Raw genomic sequence first — 23,069 nt, forward strand, 5'->3', positions numbered from 1 at the left:
TGAAATGTGCTTATGTAACGTCGGTGAATCGCACAGTTCAAACGGCCCATAATGTCGGTTATTTGTCAGGTCGTGTAGAAACCTTCATACGGTCGGTAGTACACAGATGTAATCTCTCATGTAATCCCAGGTTTGTGCCAGGAGGCGGTCTACCAGCGACCCGGCGACCCGGCTCGAGTGTCTCCGCTGCTCGAGGAGTTCACCCGCGACGCCCGTAACGTGAAGCTGAGGGAGAAGGAGCACCGACTCGAGGACGTCACCGACACCCTGAAGAGCTTCCTGTCCGAGGCGGAGGACGCGCTGCTGACCAAGGAGCTCTATCCCTACTGGGTGTCGGCTCTGGGTATGTGAGGTTGCCAAGTAATTTAAAAAAAAAAATGCCATAAAACCCACGTTTCATTTAGGATATATGTCGAGTTAGACTTATCGTTAATCAATATCAGTTCATGGCAAAAAGACCACATCAACAAAAGTCAGTGACAAAGATCTGATCAGGTTTAGTCTCTGAACTTATTTTAATCAGCACTTGTACAGTAAATGTCATCAAATGAAGCCCGCTGTCAATATATACGTGCAGTTTTTTTCTTCCCGTATCATATTATCACTGTCTGCGATCTTGATTATGTCTCTACGTAACTCTTCTGACATGGAAAGTTCTTCCACACAAGAAAAATAAATAATAAAAAAAAAAAAGGACCTATATTTATTTCCCTTTTTTTTCTTCTCGTCTGTTCGGTTGGATAGATGAAACGGAAGAGAAGCAGCGAGTGAAGAAGTACTCCACTTTCATCGAGAGCTTACCAAAGATAAACAGGTCAACCCTCGCTGCCCTGCTGCAACACCTGTACAGGTACCGTATACCCACAGCAGCTCCCACAGGCTTCCTGCTGCAGGCGCGGGTTAGAGGTCAGAGGTCAGAGGTCAGAGGTTAGAGGTTACTGGTGAGGCCGCTTCAAGGTCAAGGTCAGTTAATGTGTTAAAAACATGAAAATCAGGACGTAAAGATGCCAAAACATGTCTCAACAAATTATAAAACACGAATCCTTTGTTGTAAAATGCATCTTTAATTAGCTTTTTATCGGTTCGTAGCTTTAATATAAAGTAATTTGGATTGATGAAGTACAAAACCACCCTGATCAGCGCTGCCTCTCACGATCCGGTTATTTCGTCCGGTTCACTTCCATCGCCGGATTAAATCTTTCTAGTTCTTTTGGAGTTGCGGACTCGGTTTGTGTCTCCGTGTTGTTGACCGAGCCTGTTGCTGGCAGAACAAGCGTTGCTCTGCAGACGTTGCATCAGAGACGTAACAAGCTCAGAGACTGAAAGGTCGTGCGCCACGAGGAGCCCTCGAGTTGCTATTTGTCACCTGCTGATTAGCCCGTCGCCCTCTTCTTTTCTCCTCGTGACCCACGCTGCTCTCTGTCGTGTGTAATGATTTTATTTTTTTGTCCTCCTGACCCCTCAGGTTGGATACTTTCTCAGATTTAGTCATGAATACCAAAAGAGTTTGGAATAAATAATATGCCTTTCATTTTTTTTTTTTTTTTTTTTTTTATAAATGCAAGCTTAATAGGAAAAGGCTGTTTGTGTTTATCGCTGAAGCGATATGTGGCCTCGGGTTGAGAACGATGAATGAATTCCATATAATTTGTACCAATTTGCTGGCATTTTCCAAGGAGACAGATTGCGCAGATCATTATTAACAAAAAACTGTGGCAATTAGCGAACACGTAGTTTATGTCCGCATCGTCAGTGGTGCTATTTTTGTCTTCTGAAAATCATATACTTGGAAGTTGTTGAATTTTCGGTCCTTTAACCTTTGGACGCTGTGAGCTGTCAAATTTACTAAAGGGGAGGAATTGCTGGTATTAAATGAATGGCTCTGTTAGGGATTAAAATGATAATACTCTGTTTGGACACAAACTCAAAACGCATCACAACTCGATTCCTTTCAGTGGGTCGCTGTGATTTCCGATTTTCTGGACTTTAAGGACTCGGAGCTGAATTCTGACCGAGGCCCGACATTTCTCTCTTTTGTGTCGGTGCCGCTGTGAACAGTGTGAGAGGCTGACTGATCCAGACATTTGAACCGCCGGCGTCGACGTGGTCGGCTGCTGCTGGAAACATTCTCTGCTTTTTCTAAAACGTGTTTCTCTCTCTCTGTCTGTGATTCAGGATTCAGCAGTGCTCCCACCTCAACCGCATGCCCAGTGAAAAGCTGGCCTCCGTCTTCTCCTCCTGTTTGTTCCAGACGCGAGGACAAACCCCGCAGGAAATCAATGTGGTCCACGACCTAATCAACAACTACATTACGCTCTTCAGTGTGAGTCAAAGATGTTCCATTCTTTCCTCTCTCTTTTTTTTTTGTTTTTTGATTCTTGTTCCTGTTGATAGTGGTGAGGAAGTGATTTGAGGAAGGTGACTAAAGGCTGGTTACTCGATATGGGTCTTCCTCCTGTTGGTTTATATAACATCCATTTTCTTATTGCATAAACACACATTGCATAAGTTGTTAATAAAAAAAAAAAAAAAAGTGCTGGTATATTTGGTGCTCTTCTGCTCAGGTTTTTGCTGCATTGTGTCGACTGTACTCTGCACACATGTCCAGAAGACAGATTTCTTTTTAAAACGGCTCAACCAAAAAAAAAAAAAAGAGTTGCATTCGAATTTTGTTCCGGACGTCTTTCAGGCTTATGACTCTGCTCTATGTGTGTGCAGCCATTTTGATATCAGAAATGTAGATGGAACTGGGAAAGAAAAGTCAGATTTTCACTCAGTAGTCTCATTTTCTTTGTTGGTTGTTCTTGCTGTTCTGTTGAAATAATTTTAACAGATTAAATACTCAAAACTGATTAAAGAACTCCAAAAAAAATAAGTGATCCACTTTGAATGTTGAATGTAAAACAAGCCTCGTGTTAAAATGCCCGATGAATGTTTACAGCCTGCTACAAAAGCAGTTTTGTTTTCTTTAGCAAATTTTCCCTATTTTTGACAACTGCGCTGGAGGTGAATTTTGGTTCGGTGTAGATTGTATTAAGTCTTCAAGTTGTGCATAATTAATGAGGTGGCTGCTTTAAGTGACAGTAGTTGGCAAAAAAAATTACTTTCAGTCTATGTTTTTTTTATGTAAACCTGGTGGACTTCCCCGTTTAAAGGCTATATTTTTAAACAAATCCTTAATATTTAAAGTGGTTACAAGTGATTGCCTGTGTTCCTGCTCAGTAATGTATATTGGCATGACAATAAAGGCATTTTATACACAGTAATGTATTAAAAATAGGGAATATAGAAAGTGTTATCCAAACACTTGTTTACTGACACATTTACTAGTTTTGTGGCTGCGCATCACATCCTCACTGTCAGATCTGTTTATCATTTGTCCCAGTTAGCCAATGATAGAAACTGTGGCCCTTTTTGTAGTGCAGTCGGCCTTCTGTATTTAGAATCCCTCTGAAAACAATCAGTGGTGGAGAGAAGAAAATAAAAAAAAGAAGAAGAAATATCCAGATATTACCATATTGCATATCTAAACCGAGCCACAGGCATGACTTTATTTACACTCTCTTACTTCCACCATCTGGGGAGCAGGACTGTCGTTGCCAAATCTCCACAACAGCCTTGACTTTGCTGATGTGCGGATGGGCGGGGGGTGCGGGATCAATGTTACCCTTGGAGAGCCCGCCTGGCTTTACGGGATACGCGGCACCGAGCGGCTGCTAATTCCCCGCGGAACGCCCGGGTCCCTCTTGTTCCGACGTTAAAGGAGGAGCGTTCGCTCCAAATCGGTTCGGGACGCCATCATTCCCGTGACAAATAGCCATTAAGCTCAACCAATCATGAGCCCAATAGCGGTGAATACACTCGCTGTGACATAAAACGAGTGAGACGTTTCGCTAATTAAAGCGCCAGTTCTGCGCTGGATGCCGTCGACGGGTCCCATTATCAGGTCCAAACACACACGATGAGTTTGTGAGGGTTTTTTTTTTTTTTTTTTTTCCCCCCAATCTTCTCTGCCATTCGTATAACTCCAAACAAAGCAAATTGTTCTCTGAAAATGATAATGATGTTTAAAAAAAGGAAAAAAAAAAGAAAAGAAGTTGGAATAAAAAAATGTCATTTCTCACACAGAGCTCCGTGAAAGAAAAGAAATATTCACTCGGTGCCGAGCTGTGTCAAACACTCAGCCAACATTCAAATTTAGTATCAAAAGTGTGAGCTGAACGACCCACTTCCACAGTTTTGCATGCGATTCCTTCTTTTTAGTTTTTTTTTCTGCTTTAATCTGCTCGTCCAAGTATAATACCTAAATCCTCACGTTAATATGTCTGATAATAATGACTTTATGTTTCCATCCGTTGATGTGTCTCCAGCGAGGTTGACTTGATCTCAAACTTTCTCTCTGGCTGAGTTTCAACTGCCGTCCGTGTGTGTTTGTGATGTTTCCAACAGGTCAACGAAGATCAGGTGCAACAGATGGAGAGAGAGAATAGTTTCATCACACGCTGGAACGACAAGAAGGACACCACAGTGAGTCGATCACCGGAGGGTGGTGTGTGTGTGTGTGTGTGTGTGTGTGTGTGTGTGTGTGTGTGTGTGTGTGTGTGTGTGTGTGTGTGTGTGTGTGTGTGTGTGTGTGTGTGGATTTGCATGCATGCATCAGGGACTCTCAAATGTGGGATTCATTTTTTTTTTCTTTTCGGTCTGGCAGAACTTGGAGGAGGCGGGTGAGGAAAAAAAGGGCTTTGTTCCTGTTAACCTTTACGGCAGGTACTTCATGCCTGGATGCTTCGGCCGAGAAGAAAACATTTGGTTCAGATAACTATGGAAAAAAAACAAACAAAAAAACTGCATCTTGTACCGCTGCTGTTGTTGAAATCTGAAATAAGTTGTTTATGCCTCCTTTCTGCCCCCGCCTTCCTGTCGGCACCTCGTCCGCCGGGTCTCAGAACACGTCTGCTGCTGCCGGGCATGAATTCCTCCCTCAGCCGGCTAATACAAAAGCTGTGGGAGGTGAAAATTGGGATGACATTCTGGTTACGGATCCACTTTTTTTGTATTTTAAAATAGGAAAGTTATTCGACTTTGTTTGTTTTTCATTAAGAACAGTTATTACGAGTCAGTGTGGGGACTATTTCTCAGTTGAGGGTGATATGTGCGGTTCTTTTAGGGGTCGATTTTAAATTCGAGCAAAGTTAAACATCGCTAAAAGTCGTTTAACGTTACGTTCGTCGTCTCATTTTCGCGATTCACTGTGTCTGCGGGGACCAGGGAACACAAGCTAAAGACCAGCTGTAGCCAGTCATGGCAACGGATTTAGAGGTTGAAGTTCAAAGCTGTAAACTGAAATGTCCACCATTCATCCATTTTATGCAGAGCCCTCAGCTTCTAGAAATATGAAAAACAGAAAAAGAAATTTCCCACCCACAGATTTCTAAAGGCTGCACCTGCAGTGGTTTTATGGATGCAGTTCATTTATAGTGCCTTAGGTTTATATCAGCTATCATGCAAAACAGTACTCCACTGCCATTTTTATTCAATGAGGTATTGGGAAATTGTGAATACAGCTTTTTAGGTCTGGTTTGTTAGAAATAGAGCAAAATTACATCAAATGTTCCTTTCAGCATTCATCCCGTTTTCTATAGCAGCCGGTTGGAAGGACGGTGTTGTGAAAACACGTCCTCAAACCATCAACGTTCATTCTGTCGATATGTGTATCTAAATTACTCAACGAACTCATCAGCTCATGTCAGAGCTATTTCTTCTGGTAACGGCGCTTCTTTCATCGCTGCAAATGTCAAGCAACCTTTTTTTAAAACCTGCGTACAACTGAACCTGATGGAGATGTCATTGTCAAACCAAAATACTGGGAGAGATATAACATTTTTGGCCTGATGATGGCGCTCATCAAAAGTTAGAGGCTCACAAACGTTAGTAGGGTTCATCCCGATGGGGACATGAAGGCCAGTTTCCATGGAAGTCCATCAAAACCACAAATATGAACGTCGTAGTAGTGACGGAGGAGGGACAGGTCTTGGATGGTGGTTCTCAACTGGTGGGTCGTGATCCCAAAAGCGGGTTGCGGGGACATTTCGATAGGGTCACGAATGTGTGCGTGCCAAATACTTGATGGAAAAAAATACCTCAGACTTTTATTTTGAAGTCAACAGAACTTCTACTGAGTCTAAGTTGTACCATGACGCAGCACATATGCAGTAACTGGCGGTCATGTTTGCCTTTTTTATTTATTTCAAGAAGAATCTCCTTCATTTCATGTTTCATACAGTTCAATATAGGTGCTTAAAACTTTGATGAGGGTCTCATCTGTTCCTTTTTGAGGCAGAGACTGGCGAGGAGGATAGGATGGCTAAACTTAGGGAGTGAGTAAATCAGTGATATAATGAGGTGGCGAGGCAATGTCATGCCTCTTAAGTTGGAAGTGGCACTTTAAAATCGATTTTTGCATTTACAGCGGGGGCGAGGAAGGCTGGAAAGATTAGTATTGCCTTAATTCTAATACTCGTAAAACACATTTAAAACTTCCCTTTGGTTTTCTCCATCAAACAGCTTTATTTCCTATTTTTCACAACAGAATTCGTAAAGTGTGTGTGTAAAGAAGGACCTTCTTCGAAGGGGGAAGGAGGAAAAGTGCACAGAGCGAAGCAACTTGGCCTTATGTCTGTGTGGCATTTTCACAATTACAGCTTTCGCTGCATTGGTTTGAATGACTGTAATTTCTGTAATTTTAGGGCTACGACGGTCAGAAGTGGTTTGCTCCCTTTTATCATGCGATAGTTCTCCTAGCTCAAGCCAATAATGTACCTCAGTTCACCTGCACATTAAAATGACAAAGGGAAAGTAACGGTTATTTCCAGATAGCGGAGGGAAAAGAAACCCTTTTGTGCTCACTTAGTCGTTTCCATTCCGCTGCAGACTGGCAGCAATCCAGATTCTGTTTTAAAAATGACCCGCTGTCTCTGAAAAGAAAAATAGGAGATACGTGTTTACGCTTTCACTTAAATTCTGTGATTTCACCCACACACACAAAAAAAAAATCCTTTTTTTAATTTGATATGGAGAAGATTAAAGTCCCCACACATTGAGCAAGGTGCCGTGATTTCTACTGACAAGAGTGTTATCACTGGGAACTTAAAAGTCTTGAATGTCAGGTTATATTCAGTTAAAGAAAATGTCTGTCATCTTCTGTTTATTGACCTGCTGGGGAAAAAAAATCAAATAGCATTAAAAAAAAAAAAGGAGGATTTTATACTTTTCATGACCGTGAATCCAACTTTCTTCTCAAATTCAGTTTATGCTTTAAGAATTTTTTTCTATTCATAATAGCCGGTGTAATTGCTTTTGTACGGCGCTAAATCACGTTTAGCTTCATTTAGATCAGCGTAAGGACTGGAAGGACGAGAAAAAGCCAGCCCGGTTCTGTTAAAATGGTTCGTGAATGGACAACTGGAAACCTGAATGGAAAGTAGGAGGTTTTTTGAAAGCTCTGAGACGTCAGCGTGACGTCACCGTACTGTATATCTTCCTGTAAGTTAGCTTCGATAGCTCCACGCTTTAAAAATGTCAGATTTTATTTCCAAGACAGCAACATTTTGTAAAGGTAGAACCATTAAGTAAACATATTTCCTTTTCTGTTGTGTGCTGTTAAATTCCTCTTACACTGAACCCCATATTTTGCTCTGGTTGCATCTCTGCTTGGTTCATTCTGGATCTAAACTTTTCTTGCTGTAATAACACGTTCAACGTGCATCTTCAAACATTTTTAAACTGTGAATTAACAACCTTTGGAAATAATTTCAATTCTGCTGTAGATGAAACATTCACTTTGTGCTCCCACCTCACGTTTCGCACGTTCTCTTTATTTAGCTGGATTTTTGCATGCCATTAAACGCTGTTGGGATTTGTTTGCCGTCAGCGCCGAGAACGACCTCTGGTTCTCACAACCTTTCTCTCTCACGTTTTTCAATTTAGATTTACACCACACTGGGGCCGGAATTTAGAAGTAAATTTTTCCAATTAATCCAGCTGCATTGGTTTTTTAAATTTTTTTATTTAACTGAGGTGTTTTTTTCTTCTTTTATTTGTGTCTCCCCAGTTCTCTCCAGCTGGGGACCTAATCTTTGAGGTGTACCTGGAAAAGAGAGAGCCAGAGAAATGCTGTTTAATCAAGGTGAGTGTGTGTGTGTGTGTGTGTGTGTGTGTGTGTGTGTGTGTGTGTGTGTGTGTGTGTGTGTGTGTGTGTGTGTGTGTGTGTGTGTGTGTGTGTGTGTGTGTACACGTACCCTGCTCTCCCACAGGGCCTGATGGCGAGGTGAAATACGAGCGAGGGAGGGGAGATGGAGTTTGGGATGAAGGCAGGTGAAGCAGGGCGGGTAGATTGAGAGGTGGAGAGGTTGATAGAATAGGGCCGAGACATTGGTGGTTTAACCTGATGGGATTAGCGCCACTGAAATAAATCAAAAGCGAACTAATCAAAGAAATGTCTGATTTAATTGTGTGAGTAATTGCATTTTACAAGGCACGTAGGCCACTGTAGGTTGCCGACTTTTTTGTCGCAGGTCGGCAGCAGTGGCAGAGCGGGGTTAAAGAGGAGCTCGGTCTGCCTTTAATTTCTCCGTTTTCCTCCCGGTGGAGGAAGGGAAACACGCGTGTGCTTCGTTCGGCCCCGTGCAGATACAACTCATAGCTTCACAAAGAATGAGCCGTTTAATGCGGCGCGCTGCGAGTCGGATGTCTGCGCCATGAATGTTACATGTTAAATATGGTATGGCTCTTCAAAGGGGGAAATGGTTGAAGGCCGTTATATTGATCCAAAGAGCTTATGATCTGAGCTTTTATATGCAGGGTGTCCTTGTGTTTGGTTTTGATTTTGATTGTGTGTGCGCCAGGTGTCTCCCAGCATGCGGCCCACGGAGCTCGCAGAAACTGCGCTGAGGATGAGGAACGTCACTTTTAACGCCGACGACTACTGGACCACCTTTGAAGTCATTGAAAATGGAGAGTTAGGTAAGCAGTGGCCTATGATACTAAAACCGCCACACTGCCTTCTCACAAAGTGATAAAAAGTTATTTGCACAAATCCCAATCCTGGTTAATAGAATCTTTAAGGCGAAGCAGAGCTTTGATAGAATTGGCAAATTATTTCCAAGAACTTGCAATAGAATAATGAAGACAGGAAACCAGAAAAAGAAAATCTTGCTGCTTCACAAATTATGTTTTTCTGACTTTCTTTTCGGTCCAAATCCACTTTCTTTATTTAGTTTAACGGAGGACAATCTGACCTCAAAGGGGTCACAGGGAGCTACTTTATGTTTTAATCACAGCATTGTTAAAGCTCTCGACATCATGTGAACTTTAAACTTCAGTTCCTTTTAGGCAGGTTTCTATCTGTTAGTGGCAAAGGTCTCTTTACTTATTGATAATTACGGGTATTTGCCTTTTGTTCGTGTAACTCTTCTCTTGTGTAACATGTTTGTGGCTTGACTCACTGCCAACTTGAAACGATCTGCCAAATGATTATTTGGAAAATGTGCACTTCATTTCTTTGCCCAACAGTCTCCGCTCATTGCCGCATAATTACTATTGCTTTTAATGTATTCAGTTCCTGCTGTGTGCAAAAACCTCCTCGGTCAACTTCAACTCAGAAGCTCCTCTCCACTGTCACGGGTTTTAATCAACATTGACTTTTTTTTTGCAAAATGGCAGCATGTTTGTCTTTGCCTCAGATAATTGAAGAACCACCTTCAGTAATTACCACCTCTTAGAATCCATTTGAACACAGAAAACGGGCATTTTATTTTAATCAAGTAGAAAAGCATCTTTCATAACAAATGCTTCATTCTTCCTTTTTAGTTTGTGTGAAGGGTCAGGAAGTTGTTTCTTCTTTAATTGAAGTGCTGCATTTACAAAAGCCTGACAAATGTTTCTATCCGCTGCTCTTCTGAGGATGTTTACCATTTGACTCCGTAGTCTTTCATAGTATCTCCATGCTTATGTAAAGTGAATTCACACAGTGTCTTGCACATATTGTGGCTGTTATCATGTAGTTTCCTTTTTTTTTTTCCTTTGTTGAAATTAAGTTTTTCTTCCAGCTTCTTCTTTTCCTTCCCGCGTCTTATCATCTGTGACTGCGGTGGAAAATAGCCAGCGTTGTATTGCATGTGGAATACATACGCTGAATATATTTCCTCATCATTACACCTGTTGCATTACATCTAGATGACACAGTTTCGGGAGTAAAAAATACGAGCTTTATTTCACAAGTGAAATTAAAGGCTACCCGGCCGTGAACTCCCACATCTCACAGTCGTAAAAGAAACTTCTCCTCTGTCATCTACTGTATATCCAATTAGCGTCACATCGCCATTTATGTGGCTACTCTCTTTCAGGGCACGAGATCACACTTCCTCTCATCCAAGGGGCCACGTGATGAGAACATTATGCTATCGCTCTAATGAACCAGTGTCTGTGAACGTGGCAGCACGCTGAGAAATTAGCCAAGCGTCCTCGGTTTGATAATATGCACATTAATTAATCATCTTTACCATCACATGTCACGGATTACCTTCATCTTTCTTGCATGATCGACCCAGAGAGCTGAACCACCTCATGTCGCCATTAATATGCACTGACGGCACACTCGCGCCTCGCGCACCTGCATTTGATCGCACCGTGGAAAGCAAGCGGGAGTCGAACTTGAGCTTTTTGTCGCGAAGTTGCTTTGCTTGCGGCCCCCGTGCACTTTTCATCAGTTCACTGAGAGTTTACACCTCTCTCTTGTGTTTGTTTTTCTCCTCGCAAAGTTCTAGAGGACGCGCCGTCCCCTTCGAAAAAATGAAGGTGTGTTGAATACTGAATATATTTGCTGACGGTTCAGCATATTTTCCATGCCAAAAACAATATGTCTGTGGAGGAGTAAACAGTCAAGCTATTTTGAAGGCGTTAGCGTGACAGGTTTTGCTCGTAAAACCATAAAGAAGGAAGGGAACGTGCGTTAATTAGCCATTTTGGAGGATAGCTACAGATAAACAGTGTTATCGAGGACAATAGGCAGAAAAGGGGAGCTAATATTTGTTAGGAAATGAGGAACTAATTCCATGGCCTCGGTCTGCCGAGATTCCAGAGAGAAGATAAGCCCACTGCTATGAATAAGTTATGCCATTGTGGCTGTTTTTACCTCCTTCGGTTATGAAAAACAGGGGAGTGTAAAGATGGAGGCATCAGAGCAGGGGTGGTGGTACACAAATTATCTGCTTTTTTATTTATTTTTTAATTTCGGCTGATAGCATGTACCCTGTTCGCCAATTAGAAAGAGATAATAGGTCTATTTTGCACATGAGTGTGTTTCTATAATCAGGTCCTGATATGCTGTAGATAATTTAAACTGTTTTGTGATGAAAATGGGAAGAACAACAACATCACTTTGTAATTTGGTTAACTAGAATTTGTCATGGGCTTTATGATATGACTGAGGTTGTGGTTATGCTTCTACATTTAGAGTTCATGTCAGACCAAATGGCTTCGTTGTTGCTAGTTGACTTTTTCAGACCATTGACATTTCCTTTTTTAATAATTTCCCTTTCTCTGACTTAAAGCTTTTTTATGTTTCAACAGAGCGACCGTTGCACCACAGTGAGAAGATTCTCGAGCAGGTGTTGGAGTGGAGTACCTTGGGCTGCCCCAGCTCGGCTTTTCTTGTCATAAAGAGCTTTGCAGGGGCCAAAAGAGCAGCTATCGATGGTACAAAAATCTAAAAAAGTGATTCCTGTTGCTGCCAAATGTTTTATACACGAAGCTATTTCACACATGTACTAGTTGTTGTTTTTCATTGGAGTGCTGGAACTGGTTTTTTTCACTCTGTGTTAATGTATTAATTGCATTTTATTATTACTTGTTTATTCTATACTACTAATACCAAACCAACGTCTACTCCTACTCTTCTACTACTTCTGAAATTGTTTACAAAAAGTAATTGATAAATGGTTCTCGCTCAAAGTAATGTGTAAACATTAGAGTTGCCATAAGATAAAAGTAGTGGATATATAGTTGGCTGAAAATAATGGAAAGTCTGTGTGGAGAAAGCTTCATGTATGAAAAGCTGTTAGCGAAAGGTAACTGCTAAATAATAGGTAAAAAAAATAATTAGCTTATTTTTAGCCGGAAGTAGTTGATAAATGCTGAAATGGTCGCGATTGGCTAAAGATAATGAAGACGTAGTGAGAATTGATAGCTAAAGCTAAGCAGTTGAAATAGTTGAAGAAAAGTAATTGATTGATTGTTATAGCTAAAACTAATGTAGAAAGTATTAGTACTACCTAAAAGTAATGTACTGTATAAATGGTGAATTATCTTTTTTTAAACAATCATGAATTGAAAAAGTTGGGTAAAAGTCATTGATACATGGTCATAGCAAGAAGTAGCGGATGAACATTGTAGTGGCCAAAAGTAATACATATATTGTCAAATAGTTACTAGAAATAATGATTTACGGTAGAAATAGCTGTAAGAAAACTTGACCAAACCGACCGAAGCATCAGTTAAACAAATACACGTGTTTTCACAGAATTAATAGTGTTAAATAATAATTAGTATAATAGTTTCAAATCAATTCAGATCAACAATGCAACGTTTCAATGTCTCCCAACAGACCAAAGTCACTTCATAAAAGGCGACTATCTGAAGTTCAGCGACGGATCCTCCAAACTGCTGTCGGGGCACAAATTTCAGGACAAATATGTTGTACTCCGTGCAGAGAAGCTGCTGCTCTACAGAGACATCAAAGTGAGTACACGTTCAGTTTGGGATTAATCTACTGTCACGTTTACAGTAAACATTCTTTTGGCGTGCAAACACACAAAGTTGAGCGAACAGAGAGCTCCTTGTATCCCCGCGGGGATTTAAAAGGTTATAGGACTGCTTAAGAAAACCAAAGTGTGTGTTGGACTGGAGCCGACGTGACTGCGACCAAACAGACCGACCGAAAAGCTTCATCTCCCCGGCGACGTGTTGGTCTCGAGGTTCCAAATATTCAAATTAAGCAGGGAAATAAAACATAATGATGGCAGCAGACTTCCCACTCTTTTTCAAAAATAGGAAGACTAAAGCATGTGCTTCAGAGAGGACCAGCAGGACCCAGTTCCCTGGAGGGCTTTTCTTCTTAGCACATTTCTGCAGTTGAAACATGGGATTCGTAAAGGAGTGTGAAGAAGTGTTAATAATTGATGGAGGTGCAGTAATTCTGGCGGGCGGGGGAGGGAGGGGGGTGTAGGTGGGAGGGGAAGTGGATAAGGGTAGTGTTGTGTGTGTGTAGGGGAGAGGCACTTTCACAGAAAGCTTTTTTAAGTATCAGGTTGCACAAGAATGTGTCTAATTACTGCGTAAATGCAAGAGAAATTAGAAGTGTTGCTGGAATTTAATTGATATTCCTCAGCCTCTGCAATTATTGCCAACTCTGTATGTAACGCAAATTATGTTGGATGAAACGGGGAACGGGTGGTGATTCGTGATGTGTAGGTGTCAGAAGCGGGCTGCAACTTTGATTTTGTTTGCTTTGTTCTCTTTCTACTTTGTTCTTTGTCGACTGGAAGAACAGGTTTCCTGGTAATGATTCAAATTGATCGGCTTGTTGCGATTCTATGAAAATGGCGCGTAATTTGTTGGCTTTTTGTTTTGTTTCAGTTTATTTCGGCAACTTGAATGTTGTTGGGTTTTTTTGCATATCCTTGCAGGTATTCATCCAAAACATTTAACGACTTTTCTTTATTTGTTTCCACAGAGCGCAAAAGCAGAGAAAGTAGTCCAACTGAAGTGTGTGAAATGTTACTTGGGCCTGAAGAAGAAGCTCAAACCTCCAACCAAGTATGCTGCACTCATATCTCATATGCATATTAAAACTGTAGAGGGACTACACTTTCTGATGATAAGAGATAAAAAAAAAAAAAAAAAAACCTAAATTGCAATCTTAAGTGTGGCGCATTGCTGCATCTTTTCACGTATATATTTAATTAAAAGTTACGCATCTGCAGTGGATTTATTTTTAAATCACTGCAATCGACACCCGATGCTCGAATGTTTAAAACACTCCTTTTTACCACACAAAGAAAAGCCCACAAGCAAGAAAAATGGTGGTAAATAATGTACTTTCAGCTTAATATGAAGGTCACTGACTCGGTTCTAAAGGCCTCCTAAAATTATATATAGCCAGCGAGGGAGATTTGTAGTCTGTTCCATACGTTTGTGCCTCTTTTGACAAAATTACTGCTGTAAATGCATACATCTGACCTGAAGTTCAACGTGAAAGTAGCTTCAGTCAAAGAAAACCATCTGCAAGCAGCTTCACAGTTCCTGGGGAAAAAAAAGAAATTAAATTACACAGCTTGTGTCTGTGTATTTTGAGCTGCTGTAAAGTGCACTTCATAGTGTGCGTTCGTCCAGTTGCTGCATTATGCTTGGCTTCCATCACTCTAGTGTTTTCATTGCATTATAGATTTTGCGGAAATTTTGATAACAAAGGTTTCTCTCTCTTTTTGTGGCCATTTGAACAGCAGAGACTCAAAGGAGTCGTGAATATAGCCTTTTTTTTTAGGGAATCTTTGGGATGCAAAGTTCCAGTGCGGCTTCATAATAATACATATGGTGGCTCATTAGCACAAAAACAGCTGCTGCACACATTCTTAGCAAATCAAGCCGTCTGTTATTGAAGATGAACTAATGATTATTTAGCTGTGCCATATCGTCTCGAGGGAAGTCTTTAACAGTGTGCACGTGCGCAACTGTTTTTGTGTCTCAGCTTTTTGGCCCCCGAAGATGTATCACCCTTTCTCCCGCCTCGAAGTTTGGCGACCCCACGGGGGGGCGGGCGGGCGGGGGAACCCAGGCCACCCCTGACCCCATGTTATTTTTCACCGTAATGAAATTGATTAAATGTAATTGCGTTTTAACAAATACAAATTATTAAGCTCCGTTTCTGCGGATACAAAACGCTGCTGCCGCTGTTTTATATTAATGATCTTCTATTATTATAATTTATGACACATGCCAAAACCGCCCGACTTCTTGTTGGTCAAACAAAGAAGAACATTTTTGAGAAGCCATACCCAATATTTCACATTACCGAATTATAATTCCTCATAATTTTCCCCCACGTCGGAATTTCGAGTCAGGGAAAGTGTGAAAAATGAGTCCGGCAAAGCGATTGTCTGCGTTACGCAGTCCTTTAGGGGGGGGAGAAAAAAACTGGATGAGAGAGAAAGAGAGAGAGAGTGGGAGATGAAGAGAGAAAAGAGAGCGAGGGAAAGAATGATGCAGCGTGGTATCAGAGATATACTGTTGAGTGGGCTGCGGTAGAAGTGATACGGCGAATAAAGAAATAAAGACAGAGTGCTGAGGAGAACGGAGGGAGTCATAGTGAGAGGGTTAGGAGAGCCAGCGCTCCAGTACCTCATTAGGCAGAGGTCTATCTGTGAGCGGCCGACTGCGGGGTTGGATCGGCTGCCTTAACTCACAGGAGTTGTGCTCCGGGCTGCGGGCTCTCCATCTCTGCCCCCTCTTTCGCTTTGTTCTTCCCCACACTGCTCTGCTCCTTTTCAGCCTCGGCTGGAGAGGGTTTTCAGGGAAGGTGTATTCCCCAGGAAGGTGGTCTTTTCACCTTCTGCTGCCTGTATGCAGGTTAATTCGCACGAGATGCATTTTTGTACACGGTTACGAGCGTCCAGATATCTCGGCGTGTGGGAAGAGGGTCATTTCATTTAGCTTGCAGCGTCGTACAAATAAATCATATCATTTACTGTACCGTCAACAGGTTTGCAGCATGTTCTGAATTCTCTGTTTTGCGAGACAACTTTTTAGACATTGAGTATCTCTTGCATCGCTCCCAACACATTGCACTTGAAGGCTGATAGGTGAGCAGCATGTGCTCTGTGTGTTGCACACTTTGGCCCAGAGCATATTGATGTCTGCTCATGCATAAACATGTGGGCAGAAACTGCACTAATTAACTCCATTAATTCCACTGTATCACCAAGAATGTTTGGCGAATTATTTCGTGAAAAGGTTTTGACCTTCTGCTTGTCTTCACAGCACTCTCCAACATTTATGTTTTGAAGTTTGACACTGAAATGTTTTACGTTTACTTTCACAAAAACATGTTTTTAACCACCGTCGTCAACTTAAAACTGGTACACAGGACGTTGCAAGTTTAGTTGTGTGGAAACAAACTTTTGAAATCATACCGATGTGTCTTTCTTGTTCTTCCAGCTGGGGCTTCACGGTCTACACTGATAAACAACAGTGGTGAGTACCACGTAGAAGTTCTTTGGTTCAATAATTCATGATTGTGACTTTTTACCCTTCACACTGAAAATTTCTCTGAAACGCAAAGAATCAAGTGGCAGCGAGTTAAAACGTTGAATTTAAAGCACGTTGTAATGATCTAAGTGGGGGACTAATGGGAACAGTTAAACTATATGAAGTGATGGTCACAGGTTGAGAGGCTGCCGGCTGGTCGACTCACAGGAAGTGAAATTACATATACAAAGATTCGTTTCCTATTTTATTGAATCGGGATTCAGATCTTTCTCAAACTATTATCTGCTGTCACAAAAGAAGAACTGCTTCCCAACTTAACAATGCAATTCCTTAGCTGGATACTCTCGTACCATTTCTGCGTAAGCTGCTTTCATTATTTCAAAGCTTTTTTTTTTTCTTTCTTTTTAAATAATAAGATCACTTCGAAGAGGACGGTTAGATTTGGACCTGTCGGAACAGCATCACTCAGCAGAAAGGGCATCTGAAGGGGTTTACAAGTCTTAAAAAGATTTAAATGTATTTCACTAAATAATAGAGGATACTAAAAAGTCTTGAATTCCATTTGTAAATGATCTGAATGTTTTCTCGCCTGCTGTAGACAGAAATAAGATGCATTTTTTTCATTTTTCCATGTGAGGTTTTAGCAAGTAGACTTAAAAAAAACAAAAAACAAAAAAACATTTTCACCCGGTGACATGTCATCTTTATCTTATATCAATTAAGATGTTAAAACGTATTGATCTCTCACTCATCTATAACACACCTATAAATTAAATGTTAAACGGGTACGACAGCAGATTGTGCTGCAGGAGGCTTTTTAATAATAGTTTTTTTGTGCAAGTATTTATTAGTAGTTATAATTCTCACTGAAAAACATCATTCTTATTTTTAATCGGTTAATCTGCCCTTCGCTTTTCTACACTTTATCTGTCTCCAGGTTACTTTAATCAATTAATCATGTGACTAATACGAATTATTGTTTTGGTAAGAGGATGCTGGGATTTATTTGCTAGCCATGCCGTCAACAAAGCTGCGGGGATCTCTACTGTAGTTGCTCTCTAGTCCACCAATTGGTCCGGGCTAAGATATCTATAACCATTAGATGAAATGTGTATTGAGGGATAGCAAATGTTAGCATGCTGACACTCTAACCTAAGATGGTAAACATTATACGTCCTCCTTTGTCCTCTGGAGTTTTGTTAGCTGGTATGCAGTCGCTGCAGGTTATTTTTCACAGTACGAACGAGAGCTTCCCGCTTGCTTGTAGGCCACCTTAAGTGTCGGTCACTCAGCGGGTGGGAAAGAGAAAGAGAGATCCATTCATGTTTTTTTGTGACACCACCACAAAACTCTGAATGCCATAACATAACAGCTAAAAATAAGACGGGATCTGCTGTTGTCAATGTTATTTCTGACTCAGGAGGTTATGAAAAACAATCAAAATATTTAAAACAAAAAAATATATAAGCACAGTGCATACGGGGTTACGGCTTGCTTATATTTTCTTGTGACCCATATGGCAGTTTTTATAAACTTCCAGCCATCCAGATGTAAAGAAAAGCATCACAGCTTTTATTGCTTGAGAAGTGCCTGCAGTGCAATTGAAGTCTATTTTATTCCCATTCTGTTGCCTTGACCGCGCCTTGAAGGCCTTTCATTACAGCCTTCCTAAAGTGCCGTGCAGTACATAACCACAACAACTGTCACCACAAATAGCATGAAACCAGTTACTGTACAAAGCTGAATAGGTGACAGGTGTTACTTAAACCATCATCCTAGATTATTACTTGGAGCACTAATCACTGTGGCAAAGCAGCACTTTACTCGTGCAGATTCATATAATCGTGGATAATGGCAGCGGGCTCACGCACAGTCAAGTCTGTTTAAAGTGATTATTGTAGTGTCCCTTCGGAAGACAACGTGTCCATCAGCCTGTTTAAAATGGGTGTGAAAATAGCGAGGTGTGAATCGGTGACCCGTGTGAATCCGAGCTTTTCCCCCTCCTCAGGCATTTCTGCTGCGGCGGGAGGGAGGCGCAGGTCGGCTGGGTGACGGACATCATCGGGTTGAAGGTAAGATGACGCGTGGCGGAGATGTTCGAGCAGCGTGCCACGGATTCTCTCGTGCAAAGAGTTTGATGAAGCAAATGAAATGAGTGGACACTGAAGCGCACTGTGACTTTGGGAGTGCAGGAGAAGTAGATGTTTCCTCTTTCTAACCTTTTTTTTTTTTTTTTTTACTGCAATAGAAATATCACTGAATGTGACATACACACTGCAGACGCATCCTTCCTTTTTTCCTTTCCTTGTTTGGATGAAAAATACACTCGATTACAAACTGAATAAATCATCTTTTGCAATCCATATCTCAGAACAAGGCGATATGATAAATCATATTTCCCCCTAATCATCCATTTCCATTGTGATGCTAGGCAGATGAAATACATAAACAGGGAAGAGAACTGTAAAGTTTTCGAGGTCACTCAGCAATAACATAAATCACTTTATGTGGAAAAGCTGTGAGAATAAGGTCAAGGCGACTGTAACAATCACATTGTGGTACTTAGCCCCCAGATAGAGCGAAGTGTTGTCGCTGTCAGTTGCTGACACAGCACATATGACATAAATAATGCAAGGCAAAGCAAACACAGTATGAGCAACCACGGATGTGTCATATTATTGTATTATCCGCCCCTCACCCCCTTCTCACGTTCATTTCTGCTTTACCTCTTTGGGAAATAGCGTCTTGTTTCCTCATTAGACCAAATCCACGTGTCAGTTTTCTGCTCATTTTCAAGTAAATGACTCGAGTTGAACATCCCGTTCATCCCTAAACTGGAAGATCAAACCAAGATTTCCCAGCTCTGTATTGTATGCTCAGCACCTTTTGTCAGTATTAGCGCCCGGCTCGGCTTCCTATATGGGAACCCGGCTGCAGCACCGTGTTGTTTATCTCCGGTGCTTACTGTAAAAGCCTTTTAGTGCCTTAGTTTTGGGTTCGCGAGTAAAAAGGGCAACACTGTCAGGGCGAGATTGATCTAAAGGGGAAGGTAATTTCTATCTGTTGTTTCTAAGTGTTTCAGTGTGTTGTTGTTTTTTCCCCTCTGCTCTTTGGAGAAGCTCTCAGCTCTGCAACAACTAAATCTATAGCAGACTGGAGACGGCTAAAAAATATTAGGATTCTCCCTCCAAATCCGCTAAATATCAGGATTGTCAGCTTCCAGCGAGGAGGCTCGTGGGAAGGACGCGGGACTTTGTGGGAAGGGCAGAGAGAAAGTACAGAGAGCACTTCAGTGTTCTTGATTTTTTTTTTTTTTTTTTCCTCCCTTCCCTTACCTGTTAGCGAGCATTGTGCTCCGACAGTTTCCATAGCAACCGCCGATGGAGAACCTCATTCTAAAGCAAGGTGGAATGGGTGGTGGTGGCGGCGGTGGCGGTGGTGGTGGTGTGTGTGTGGAGAGCCGGGGGAGGGTGAAAAAGGTCCAAAGACAGGTCCGAGCAGTGATGAAATAAGGATTTGTTAAAGAAAGACAGTTCTGTAGGTCAGCGGGTCGCAGTGATTTAAAAGGAGACATTGTTAAAGAGAAAGTTTAGCCAGAGATCAGGAGACGGTCGGACTGCTGCGATGCAACGGAGAGCGATCGCTCTCTGACCTTCCCTCAGTTTTAAAGATGCTTGTTTTAATCCAGCCAAAAAGAAAAAGAAAAAAATAGTGAGTGATGAGTGACTTTACACATGACGTGATGGTTTTTTCTACGTGTCCGAACTTTTACTTTCACGCCGTCCTGTTGCGTAAAGACCGTACGAAGGCCATAAATTACCGCCAACTAACCTCGTCGTCCACTCTGAATATAGTTTTTCTTTAAAATAAGTTTCTGCTGTCGGCTGTGTGTCTTCAGTACGGGTCCCACCTCGGTTCAAAGGCCGCTAACGCAAAAGAAACTGCAGTTCATAAATCCTCCAGAGGGGGAGCTGTGACTGAAGGCAGCAAGATTCCACCACAGAACTGCAACTCCAGCAAACAGGTGAGGAAACCAGCGTTGCTAAAAGCTTCCTTTTCTGTGCTATTTATGATTATTATTATTGATATCTACTTAAAAATAGAGCTGGGGATATGCCAACAGGATTTATTTATACTAAGACTGTACTTAAAAATCTCTAAATTGCTGAACTAACAATGAAAAGCATCTTTTTCAATCCTTTGTCTTAACAATTCCTTCAAATGCTTCACTCTGAACAAAAGGATCCAAAATTATTCTGATTTGATTTCTTCTTTTTATCACTTCGACGTTGATGTGACACATTTCTACCGAGTTGACAGTATTAATTGAAAGTGTGATGATTTTAATCTGTTGTCATGACAGTAAGAACAAAGATAATACAGCTCAGGTTTGTTGAGCGGTTTGAAGTTGACTTCATCTGCCATGTTTGCCCACAGCTGACAGACAGGTGGGTTTCTCTCGGAGGTGGAGACCGGCGGACCGCCAAGGATCCCGGTCTCTACTTTAAGACCAACACCATAGCCAGCTACCCAAAGTCCGGTGATCTGTTTAAAGTCCCAGAGGTCCGACAAAGAAGAACCTCCTTGGACGTTTGCCTACCTCGACGGGTTCCTTCCCCGTCCGGACGCTCACCGCCCACGCCCGGTCCTCCTCAGAGCGGCGGTAAGATGGTCGGCAAAAGACCGATTCTGGGCGGGGAGGGCATTATGCCGTCTAATCTGCTGAACGAGCTGAACACGGTGCTCAACAAGACGGGTCGCAGCACCAAGAACAATGACTGACAGGAGGAGAAAGGTGAGTTCGAACAATAAGACAAAGAGAAAAAGATGAAAAGACTGAGATGCAGATGGGGGGGGGGGGGGGTTGCTTTCACGAGGGACGATCAGAGCCCAAACACTGCTTTCGACCTCGGATATATAAAGAGATGCCGATTCACGAGGGGATGTGGAAAACAGGTGCGGGAGACAGCGGAGGTCACGGAGACCTCAGCTGGACATGGCGCTGACCCAAGCACTACAAAACCTGATTTATATGCCGCTCTTCAAAACCCAGAGAAAGTTACAAAAATATGTTCGGCTGTCAAACTCTGACGTCTCCAGAGAATATCGCTCACTTTGTGCTTTGTGTTACTTAGAAAAGTCAGTTTTGACTACATCTGAAAAATATTATGATTATTTTTGAACATTTACTTTTTTTGTTCGTCTTTTTATTATAGGTGTATATATATATTACATAATAAATTGTTATTGATGGGGTTATGCGTTGCCACACAGCATATAAATACCAGCAGGTTTAGGGTCTTTTAACTATTAATCTTGGGTAATAGACTCTTGTTTTTATAGACATAAGATGAATATTAGCCAGTAATGGTGGACAAGATCAAGTATTATTATTTATTTTAAATTCTTTTTTTTTTTTGTGACAGTTTACATCGTAACCTATAACTGTACGTCTACTAGCGATGTTTTCTTAAACACATAATTCTGTGGCGTACTCCCTTTAAACGTCGCACTGGCAGCCACCAAATGTAATTTTAATGTACAGCATAAATGCATTAATAAATGTTGAAAAATGCTTTAACATGGTATTTCACTGATCAGTTTAATATTTAATGATAACTTGATTCCGTTTGGTCAACATTTTATAGTCTAATTAACTCGTCAGCTCCGTGTTAGCGTGTTTTCTGGTCAATTTAGAAGAAAAACACGCATTAAAATAGAAAATATTGGAAAGGCAGCTTTATTTAAACAGCAAATTTCAAACAGAGGCATTTGAAAGTGCTTAATATGCAAGGACAAACATGATAAACATTCAAAAATGAAACGGAATACCTGAAGATAAAATGTGGTTAAAATGAATGAGATGAAATGAAAAAAAAAAAGCAACATAAAGTTCCTATAACTATATCACAGTTAGACTGCAGTAGTAGGTTGTAAGATCTCCGCATGCAACAAAGGAAATAAGAGAATAGCAGAGAAACCAATCAATCAAAGGCACATGAGAACCGCAGAGGTTTTCATATTGATTCAAAGCTGCAGGTAACATTATGCTGTATTGAAAATCACCAGGAAGTTCACATAGCTCTACCAGCTGACTGCCTCATAAAGATCCTATTTTTTTTTAATATTCCTCAAAGAGATCAGAAATGTATTTTATTGAGCGACTTGTGAACGAGCAGCAGCTTTTGGAAATGTACATACTTCCAACAAGATGTGGGTTCAGCATCCCTCGTGGTGATGAAACCATCAGATACTTAAGATCAGTAATTCCTTTTTAAATAACAGGTAGCGACATTCAATATACATTAGATACATTTCTATTTATATCTACTGCTTTAGGATTACAATAATTAAATCTTCTCTATATATTTATCTTACTATTTTTCTTCTCACATTTTTATATTTGTACTGTATATTGTGTCAATGACTGTTAACTGCTGCTTGCGAACCAAATTGTCTCTTGGGGACATAGAATATCTATAGAATAAAGATTCACTAAACTCTATTCTTAAACAGCAGTAATATGATTGGTTTGCCAGCTTCTTGTTAGAACAGTAGCTTTCTGAGGTCTAAAAGGTATTTTTGGGAAGACCAGACGAGACACCTCAAAGTCTTTCAAACTATTAGACAAATTGATGGACTTATTCCCAAAGTGAGGCCACTAATCTGCCGATCCAAGTCGGTCAAGACACCAAAATTATTAACTTGGGTTTTCGTCTTTGGAATTCAGCTGAACAAAAAGTTTGATC

General features: G+C 41.2%; 1 protein-coding gene across 4 annotated transcripts in view; it reads left to right on the top strand.

Annotated features, from left to right (window-relative positions):
* Window positions 1-21,901, top strand: part of arap2 (ArfGAP with RhoGAP domain, ankyrin repeat and PH domain 2) — a 113,259-nt gene extending 91,358 nt beyond the window's left edge. For 3 of the 4 annotated variants that reach the window (XM_069707667.1, XM_069707665.1, XM_069707666.1), the window contains exons 21-33: window positions 131-343; window positions 745-850; window positions 2,176-2,323; window positions 4,450-4,527; window positions 8,111-8,185; window positions 8,904-9,021; window positions 11,629-11,754; window positions 12,662-12,795; window positions 13,790-13,872; window positions 16,270-16,305; window positions 18,329-18,392; window positions 20,219-20,344; window positions 20,758-21,901. In XM_069707667.1, the coding sequence (XP_069563768.1) occupies window positions 131-343; window positions 745-850; window positions 2,176-2,323; window positions 4,450-4,527; window positions 8,111-8,185; window positions 8,904-9,021; window positions 11,629-11,754; window positions 12,662-12,795; window positions 13,790-13,872; window positions 16,270-16,305; window positions 18,329-18,392; window positions 20,219-20,344; window positions 20,758-21,102 (1,652 nt within the window). In that variant the 3' untranslated portion in view covers window positions 21,103-21,901. Of the gene's footprint in view, window positions 1-130; window positions 344-744; window positions 851-2,175; window positions 2,324-4,449; window positions 4,528-8,110; window positions 8,186-8,903; window positions 9,022-10,817; window positions 10,855-11,628; window positions 11,755-12,661; window positions 12,796-13,789; window positions 13,873-16,269; window positions 16,306-18,328; window positions 18,393-20,218; window positions 20,345-20,757 lie in introns of those variants that run through there. The other variant, XM_069707668.1, reaches the window with a different exon arrangement.
* Window positions 21,902-23,069: the final 1,168 nt, after the last annotated feature.

This window comes from Brachyistius frenatus, unplaced genomic scaffold, assembly GCF_029030835.1.
Source record: "Brachyistius frenatus isolate BFR_SWC_R1_liver_20210118 unplaced genomic scaffold, ASM2903083v1 Contig_70, whole genome shotgun sequence".
Classification (NCBI taxonomy): Eukaryota; Metazoa; Chordata; class Actinopteri; family Embiotocidae; genus Brachyistius; species Brachyistius frenatus.